The 10077-nt window shown below is 32.9% G+C and overlaps 2 protein-coding genes across 4 annotated transcripts; both read right to left on the minus strand.

Moving 5' to 3' along the window:
- Positions 1 to 622: 622 nt before the first annotated feature.
- LOC111777327 (SAP domain-containing protein) lies at positions 623 to 4216 on the minus strand. Of its 3 annotated transcripts, XR_002812385.2 has the most exons (9): positions 3980 to 4215; positions 3696 to 3813; positions 2623 to 2684; positions 2487 to 2538; positions 2292 to 2397; positions 2010 to 2108; positions 1482 to 1576; positions 1163 to 1280; positions 1039 to 1059 (listed from the first exon to the last, which is right to left on the minus strand). XR_002812385.2 is itself a non-coding variant. In XM_023656868.2 (8 exons), exons 1-8 carry the CDS (start codon positions 4173 to 4175, stop codon positions 941 to 943), a joined length of 870 nt encoding a protein of 289 aa, XP_023512636.1. In that variant the 5' UTR covers positions 4176 to 4212; the 3' UTR covers positions 623 to 940. The 3 variants fall into 3 exon arrangements, 1 of the variants encoding a protein (XP_023512636.1); XM_023656868.2 differs by lacking the exon at positions 1482 to 1576 and having other exon boundaries at positions 623 to 1059; positions 3980 to 4212; XR_015412059.1 differs by lacking the exon at positions 1039 to 1059 and having other exon boundaries at positions 1367 to 1576; positions 3980 to 4216.
- Positions 4217 to 5469: 1253 nt separating this feature from the next.
- Positions 5470 to 6278, minus strand: RALFL34 (ralf-like 34). The gene has a single exon (XM_023657423.2). It carries the CDS (start codon positions 6177 to 6179, stop codon positions 5814 to 5816), a length of 366 nt encoding a protein of 121 aa, XP_023513191.1. The 5' UTR covers positions 6180 to 6278; the 3' UTR covers positions 5470 to 5813.
- Positions 6279 to 10077: the final 3799 nt, after the last annotated feature.

Here is a 10077-nt window from a genome sequence, read left to right on the forward strand (position 1 = left end):
GTAGAAATGGGCGAACTCGTAAACCAGTCCTAGTAGGACTTGGGACATACACAAGTATGCGTTAAGATGAGAATTCCTATTGAGTGTAGAAACAGGTCAAGGCTAATGCCACTACTCTGTAAACCAGTATTAGAAGAGATTAGGGACTACACAGATAGGTGGTTTAGGGCGAACACTTCTATTGAGTGTATGAACAGGTCAAAGCTGACAGGTCAAAGCTGACGTTGCGACGCCGTTAACCAATTTTGAAAGGGGATTAGGGACTACACAGGCAGATGACACATGATGAACCGTTAGGAACTTCGAGACCTGCATAAAGGCTTAGATTATTGTAAGGGATAGGTCCGAACTTCTTAGAGTTTAGAGAAAGTCGTGAAAACTTATTAGGAAATGGATGCAATGAGAGTCTGAGTATTTTTATACTCATCTCTTTCTCCCTTTCCTTTGCTTAATGAGTATTTTTATACTCATCTCGTTGCTTGATGAGTATTTTTATACTCGTCCCTTTTTCTTTTTCAAGTATTCACTCCTTTTCCTTTTTCAAGTACCAATTGAGGTGGGAAAGTACTCGTGAGCTACGCTATCGACTCATGACATCAATTAACTTGACAACTCATTCATCTAATATATTGAAAACATAATACGAACTTAATATATGAGATAGTGTTGATCTTAGCCATTTTACATCTAATTAAATTCATTTAAAACCTTATTTTATCACAAGATATCGTGAAAGTAAAGGCTAATTACATCTACAAACGAACCTAAATGCCTGTTTTGACTTTTCCTGCTACTTTGAAGTCAATTTTGGTTACATTATTTGAATAGTTATTCACTGATTCCTTTTCAAACTTAAAAGAGCAATTTGTAACGCAAGTTCAAAGGCCATTTGTAAGCTCAAGAGCAGACCACTATATTTTTCGATGTCCATTCTGTCTTCCTACGCTGGGTGTCTACGAACAGCATTGTTCTTGTCCCTTGAACGCATACTCTTGCGACTCCCGTTACTGTTCAAGGCTTGTCTTGGAAGTTGAACATGTCCTTGATTCTTTCCACTTCCTGGACATTACAATACAAAAATATGGTAACATTCAATCTTTTATTCAATTGCAGCAAGCAAGCTCCTTTTCATGTTTTGGGGAGTAGTGGTTGTCAATTATACCTCCGATTTGTACGAGTTTTCTTTTCCTTTTCTGCAATGCTCGTACACCCCGAGCAGCCGCACCTCTTTTGTGCTTCTCTGCTAGAACTTGAACTCTTTCAGCTTCATCATTCCAAAGCTGAGTAAAACATACAAATAATGAAGAAAACAAAGCAATATTGGTCATTGGGTTGCATTTATGATCAGAAACAAGATCTGACATACAAACTTTAGCTCTTTTATACAAATTTGGAAAGGATGAATATCTTGGAGCCAAACGCCACTTTCATGAACACCGCTCACGATCCTAAGGTGCTAGGTCTACTGAGAACGTACTGACCTATGTCAACGTATAATCTGCTCTAGCTCCACCACCCTAATCTTAGTTTGGTTCGCTCATGCATGTTTTGCTAGGGAGATATTCTTATCGATCACCTATAACATAGGAAAACATACTCTATTCATCCATACATGTTTGATCAGTGAGATATCCCTATCACAAAATTCATAAATCATAAATCATACATACATACAATCAAACAAGGTCAACTATTGATGACATCCATCAATTGACTCAGGTGACGATACAATAGCAATCATATTTCTTAGAACTTTAGCTCTTTTATACAAATGTGGAAAGGATGGATATCTTGGAGCCAAACTTACAGACTTGGTTCATGCTTGAGAATTTAAGACACAATGAGCATTGTTCTGTTACTAAATTCATATCTACATACGTACACTTCCACCAGCAATGGTTCAACTAAAAAAATCAATTTGATTTAAAATTTTCATCCACAGTTCAAATCCCCACAACTCAAATGCTTTGTATGAAAATAAAATATATTTATGTATGTAGAGAACTTACCCGTCTGAAAGTTCTTAGTTTATAGAGATTTCGACCCTTAACAAGTAGAGGATAAAGTGGGGGTAACTTCCGAACTCCCGTGCTCCATAAAACTTCGACCTAGCACGTTATAGTCACAAGCGTTGGAAATATGAATCGCAAATGAAAAAATATTTATGAATCGCAAATGAATATTAGATGTAAACATATTGAGCATATTAAAAAGTATGATACTAATAATGCACAACCAATTTGAATTACGATATGAGAAAATGATTGCTAGAACAGAAAAAACAGCCTTACAGTAAAAGTATGCTGCTGTTTACTTGCACCATAGCTTTCCTTCACTACCCTCCCTGCTACAGTTCTCTTCCCTATAAGCCCTCCACGCCTAGTTACTTTATCAAACCTGTTAAAATTTAAGCTACAAGAATTAGGAGTGCAAATCTAAAATATCTAACACAAGACTAGTGGTGGAAGAGAAACTTGTTTGAGTACTTTGCATAAACTTTCTGAGTGAACAAAACAGTATCTCCCCTACAAACATCACCTGCATTGATGTTTTAATAGAATAATTACAGCCACTAAAAGAGTGATCAAAGAAAATACTATGACAAATGTATATAGAAATTACCAGTACAATTGACAACAAAGGATGACCTTGGATAGTGCGCTTCACCATTTCCATCCTTCATCCTGAGTTGGGAGAAAAAGAAGAGAGCCAAGATGTTTTGTTAGGAGTAGTTGTGTAATAGTCACCGCTAACAATATTGTCCGCTTTAGCCCGTTATGTATCGCCGTTAGTTTCATGGTTTGAAACGTGTCTACTATGGAGACGTTTCACACCCTTATAAAGAATGTTTCGTTCCCCTCTCCAAACGATGTAGGATCTCACAATCCACCCCCTTGGGGGCCCAGCGTCCTCGCTAGCACACCGCTGGGTGCCTTGCTTTGATACCACTTGTAACAGCCACCGCTAGCAGATATTGTCCATTTTGGCCCGTTACGTATCGTCTTTAGCTTCACGGTTTTAAAATGTGTTTACTAAGGAGAGGTTTCCACACCCTTATAAGAAATGTTTCGTTCCCCGCTCCAACCGATGTGGGATATCACAAGTTGTGCCTAATACCTATTGTATATTTAACTCCTTGTGAAGAATTGAATAAATGGCACATTATTCTTTCAGAATCTCCGCCCTTTTTGCTTAATAACTTCTATATAATGGTGCAACTTTGCAGAGACCCAAAGTGATTACAACAGAAGGGAAGACGTAGAATACAGATCAGTTAATCAAGATTTACCAGCAACAAATGGTAAACAGTACCAAACCCAAATTATGTTTGGCTGCCATATGATTTGATATGTATCAATGCAGAACTAGAAGTTAAAGGCTCCAAAATCCGTTGAGGAACAAGGAAAACTCAATTTCACAACATAAAATTATCTAAAAATCTTCTGTTTTCCATCTATTAAAGTGTATAGAATCATAATTGGTGACAATCCACATTTACCGAAACACTCAATAGTCGCTTCTCTAAATATCAGAAGACTTCCATAGATGAGTACATAGCAGATTTCCACCATGAAAAAGTACTAACAATTTCAAATATTCAGCGATCGGACTAGATGACGAAACTTCATAAATTTCCTAATTGAACGCAATATTAAGATGTGTATCTTGAGTTTAAAGATGAAGAATCCACGTACCTCCAATGTTCCTGGAGTCTTTGAATACAGACGGCTTTAGTCCCCGCTATTCTTAGCCTATTCTCCCGTAAATAAGCTTTGCAATCATTAAGTGTTAACGAATCTAAATTTTTATTCTCTGCGACAGAACATGTTTCAAATCAGATAATTAAGAGATCCAATACCCTATGAATTTCCCAACAACCTATCTAATCATCGATTTCATTTCTCTCAATCGACACTTCGACTTTGAACCCGAATCTCAACACAATGGCGAATTATCAATGGAAAAAGAAGAAACGTACCTTTAAGAAAGCGGATGACTCGCTGGGAGAGAACTTCATCACAATCGTTGTCGCTGCATCCATTATCAAACTCCTCTTCCGATTCCCCTTCGTCATCGTCTTCATCATCGTACTCCTCGTCTGATTCCTCTTCGTCGTCCTCCTCCGACGACGACGAGAGATAAATGACTCTTCGTTTGCTACCCCTTTCAGGCATTTCCTTGCGGAGGAAACATAATTTGGTAATTACATTAGGGAAAAACAATAATTTTGATAATAGAGTTTTAATTTTAATTAATATTGATCCAACGGCTAAAAATTTTTAATCCCAAATTTATAAGATTCTAAGTTCTCGAACACGACTCTCCACAATGGTATGATATTATCCACTTTAAACATAAAGTCTCATGACTAATAGATTTAGTATTCCTCACTTATAAACCCATAATCATTCCCTAAATTAGTCGATGTGGGACTTTCATCATACAACAAATTCATCCACTTTTTTTAGTATCAAATTCTACCGGAAGCTTAGATAAATACTATAATTTTAACTAAAAGAAAAATTATATTTTTAGCTCCCTATTTTATCTGGTTCCTAAAATCGTTGGCTTATTAAATCGGTTACAAAAATCATTTCACCCATGAAAATCAAATGACAATTCTTCATAAATACGAGTTCATCATTCATTCACCATCAAAATTTGATCGCACATGATCCTCCTATAAAATATTACTCTTATTAATTTACAGAGATTAAATATTTTTATTGTTTAATCTTATATAAATTCATCCTACTTTTTTAAAATGTCGTGCCATCCAATAATATTTATTAAAAGAATTATAGTCTCGACTATGTTCCAAAAAAATGTAAATTACGCATCATAAGTCTGGTAATAAATACGCATGTGCCCTAAAACAATTATTTTGAAAATTATTCTTATTTAATTTCAATGGAATCAAATAAATAACTAATATATATATATATATATATATATATATATATATATATATAAAAAAGATATTATTTAGTCATAAGATCAAATATGTTTATTTATTTTTTAATTTTGCATATATTAAATTTGTGCATTTTAAAATTTTTTTAATCAATTAATTTATTCAATATAAATTAAAAAATGACTAATTAATTTATTAACAAACTTTCAATAGACTCTTAATTTTTTTATAAAATATATTGAATACGTCAAATTAAGAAATGTATTTATATATAAAATTAATATATAATTTTAGGTTGGTTTGTTTTTAATTTTGTTATTTTTAAGAATTAAAATTAATTTATTATTATTTTCCATTTCATAAAAATAAAATTGAATTTAAAAATAGAAAAGGATTGTGTGTGGCCGACAGTACCGCACGATCATAAAAACAATTTACCATCAATTAAAAAAATCACCGTCCACCGACGCTCCCGCGTAATCCCAGCATTAATCCATAATCAGTATCATTAAACTATAATTAAGTAATAATAATGACAAATAAAACAATTATAATAATAATAAAACAATCCTTAATTTATATAATCTGGTTCAGATAGATACCTGGCCACACACATCATAATAATAATAATAATAATACCTCAATCAACGCAACGACGCCGTTTTCCCGATCCTAGATTGCGGAACAATCAAAAGGGAATATAAAATAAAAGAAGGAATAAAGCCCCAAACTACATGTCGTCTGTCGTGGAAGTAATTAAAACGACAAATACAGATCAGATTCGACAATCCGTCACTCCCAGAGCCACACATTGTAATTAGGGAAAGGGAATACGACGGCGTTTCACTCAGATCGGAAAATGAAATGAGATAGAGATAGAGATAGAGATAGAGAGAGATCAGCGGCGGCAGCGGGTGATGGCGGAGCATCCACGGCTGTAGGGATTGACAGGGCCGCGAGCCTTGTAGCAGTTGTGAGTGTAGTAAGGGCGGCCGGAACGAGGCGGGCAAGGGATCCGGTTGGCGGCGAGAGCGCCGTAGGAGATGTAGTAGTGGACTCGGCTCCAGAAGAGAGATCTGCGCGGGTCTTGGTGAAGGTCGTCGTGGTCGTGGTCGTGGTCGAGGTCGGGAATGGAGATTGTGGTGGGCCATTCGAGGGCGTCGGCCATGAGCTTGAGAGAGGTGTCGACAGGGAGATGGGCGGAAGCGGCGGAGAGGAGGAGGAGGAGGATGGTGAAGAAGGGGAAGAGGAGCTTGGAAGCCATGGGAATGGAGATGGAGAGATTGAGAGAGAAGGAAATGCGGTTTTAGAGAGAGAGAGAGAGAGTGATCACATGAGGAAGATGAAGGAGTGAAGGGAGTGTCTGTGATTGGAGTACAGCTGTTGCTAATCAATGCTCTCATCTACGCGTCTTCGAAATTTCTTTTTTCTTTTTTTTTTAAATAAATATTATAATTTTTTTAACTACACACTAATTCCAATTTTTTCCAATAAAACTTTCTCATTATTTTATTTTTATATACTTTTATTTTTCACTCATAATCTGAAACTATGGGTTAAAATAATAAATTTTAGCTTATATTATAATATTAAATTTTAATTTTTAATATTACTTTATATTTTTATTTACGAGCATTATATTACTTTTTTGTGTACTTTTTTTTTTACGGTGGTAAAATAGAAATTATGAATTAGACATGGAAAAATATTTAATGCAAGGAACCCGATCCTTACATTGCATGTGTTACTCATTATCATCTATCAACACACACGCGCACACACGAACTAGTGAGAATTGAATCATGTGAAGTGTATTTTGACAGTATAGAGGTCACCGCTAGCAGATATTGTCAACTTTGACATATTACGTATTACCGTCAGTCTCACAATTTTAAAATTATTCTACACGAGAAAGTTCTCAACACCTTTACCACAAATATTTGTTTTCTTCCTTTTTATGTATTTGATTAATAATTATGTGATAACTTATTAATAGGAATTTGGGAGAATAATAATTAATGGAAACAGTTTTAATTAGTTAAGTAATAGAATTATTTGTTTATTTAAAATATATTTGGGAGGCCATTGACAATAATGCATTTTTTTAGGTGGCATTATTTATTGGAATTTAATGCCCAAATGTATGATTTTGCTACCACGAGTACCATGCCACTCTCAGTACCGGTTACGAGGTGCTTCGTGACACAATCGCACTTTCAAAGGCAGCGGACTAGTGATTGTGCGGCACTCACTTTCCAGCGACAAGTGAGTTAAGCCAATTTGTTCTTGCGTCGCCTACGGCCAAGTGACGTACGGTCGAGCCTCTAACCTCGGTTTTAAAAGAAGGTTTTAGAAAACGAGAAGAGAGAGAGATTTTAGAAAGAGACGTTATATAAGCAAGCAAGAGAAAGATAACAACGGCTTAGCATATATAACCTTGAGTAGAGAGAAGTTAACGACTAGTCATATTCCTCTATAATACATTCTGGGCCATTTTAGTTCTGGCAAGCCTAGACATGAATTTTTTTGAGGTGTCATACCCTCTATAATTACAAAAGAAAAAACACTCGAATGAAAAGACATGACAAGGGTTTGGCTTGTTATGAGCATGGGCCATGGGCAACATGCCCTGGACAAGCATGAACGTGACACTCCACTTCATTTTTTTTTAATATTTAAATATTTAAATATATTAAAAATTAAAACCATAATTTTATAATGCTAAATTTTTATTCCATTAAAAAAAATTATAATATTTTAATTAATTAAAATAATATTATCGGCCTATCTTTATAATAATGGTATGATATCGTTAATTTTAGAAGAAAAAAAAGCGGTAAAAGAAAGAAAAAAAGACGAATAAGAATAAGATTGAGTAGAAGAATTGGAGAATAAAGAATAAGAATAAGATTGATACGGGAGACAATAAAACTCTGGACATAGTTCGTGTGATAATAGAGATTGATTCTTATTCCTATAGTTTCGTGAGTAGATTTTTCAACAATTTTGGTGAAGGGTTTGAATGTTAAAACTTAATCGAAGAGTGGATCCCATATCAAGTTGAAAAAGGTGAACCCATAAATTCGAGGCTTAAGCTTCAAAATTCTTCTTCATTTCTAGGTAATATGGAATTAAATTGGTCCCTATGAACTCGGGAGAAGGAGACCCAAGAAGAAATCGAAAGGAGATAGTGCCTAAAATACATGATAGGAGCAAAAACCATCTTGTCGAAATCTGGAAAACTATGGTAAGAATTACGGGTGTACATGGTCAAGGTTCGGTCGGGTTGGGAGATTTTTTTTGACTCAACCCAAAAGTTCACGTTGGTTGGACCAGACCAAAAATTTTTTACAACCCAACTCTCTATTTTCGGGTTGGGTTGGGATTGGGTTCTCCAATTAATTTATAGAAACTATATATATATATAAAATAAAAATATCTTCAAAATCATATATCATAAATCATATTTTTAAATTAAAATAAAACTTATAAAGTGTGATTTGTTAGTTTATTTTATTATAAATCATGTATTTAAAGATGGTATAAAATGAATAAATAGACCTTTGTTAATTTATTTACCTATGTTTAAAAATAAAATGAAATATTTTACAGTATGTTTAAAAACAAAATAAAATATTGAAGTTTCATTTTGAGGTAATTTTTTATATTTAAAATAGAATTTTATAATATATAAACCGTAAATAGAATATAAGGATAGATGATGAAATTATAAAAAGATAGAAAGGACTCATTTAAATAAACGAGAATAGATTATAAAATTAAAAAATAATATAAATGATTAATTTAAAGAAACTTTATATATATATTATATAATAAAATATCAAAATCATATTAAATAACCTAATGAAATTAAAAAAAAAAAGATAGAAAAGAATACACATGACAAAATGACAAAAAGAAAAGGTTAGAATAGAACTATATATATAAAATAAAAATAAAAATATCTTTAAAATCATATTCAATAACCTGTATAAAATGAATAAATTGTTCTTTTATTCTATTATAAACCATGTATTTAAAAATAGTATAAAATGAATAAATAGATATTTGTTAATTTATGAAATATTAAGTAAAAAAAGAAACTATATATATATAAAATAAAAATAAAAATACCTTCAAAATCATATTAAATAATTTGTATAAAATGAATAAATTGTTCGTTTATTCTATTACAAACAATATATTTAAAAATAGTATAAAATGAATAAATAGATATTTGTTAATTTATGAAATATTGAGATAAAAAAAACAAATAAAATAATAAAATGAATAAAAATAGTATAAAATGAATAAATAGATATTTGTTAATTTATGAAATATTGAGGTAAAAGAAACAAACAAAACAATAAACAGATAAATTCGACTTCGGTCGAACCCGAGCACGGAATATTTTTAAAAACTCGGATTACTATTCTGACAAACCTTAACTTACGACTAAATTCTCAATGTTATTTATAAGTTTATTCGGTTTCGGGTCTAACCCGAGTTTTTTATCCTATGAACCGAAAACCGAACCGAGATACTCCGAGTCCAGAAAAAACAATCCAGCCCAACCCAAAAGACTAATCCAACCCAACCCAACCCCTATAATTTGGGTTGGGTTGGTCCGGGTTGTCGGGTTAGATACACTCCTAGTAAGAATCATACTTCTCCCCGTTAAGACCGCACAATAACTCACACACTCAAACAGCAGGAGAGAGAAAAGGTGAAATATTGAATAGAGGTATATATTGATAACTTCCATGTACAATCACAAAGAATACACAAAATATATACCGTACATTTTCAAGCATCACCTAAATGGATATATATATATAGATAGATAGATATAAATATAGATATAGATATAGATAGTTCAAATGGATATATATATAGTTCAGTTTAATATATTTATGTTTACTAATATACCTCTATGCTAAATAAAATCATCTACCATATATAACTATTTACTATATTCTTTTTACTATATGAACATTTACTAGTAAGCTATAAATAAGCAGCAAGTTCATAACCTAACACTCTATTAGATTCTTTGGGTAGACTGATGTGGTGATATAACTAAACCGGCCACCAATGGTACAATCAAATTGGTTTTGAACATCTTCACTATTTTAGCTTGTTTTGGACGGTTTTAAACTAGA

The sequence above is a fragment of the Cucurbita pepo genome, chromosome 16, assembly GCF_057944985.1.
Source record: "Cucurbita pepo subsp. pepo isolate OVF chromosome 16, ASM5794498v1, whole genome shotgun sequence".
Taxonomy (NCBI): domain Eukaryota; kingdom Viridiplantae; phylum Streptophyta; class Magnoliopsida; order Cucurbitales; family Cucurbitaceae; genus Cucurbita; species Cucurbita pepo.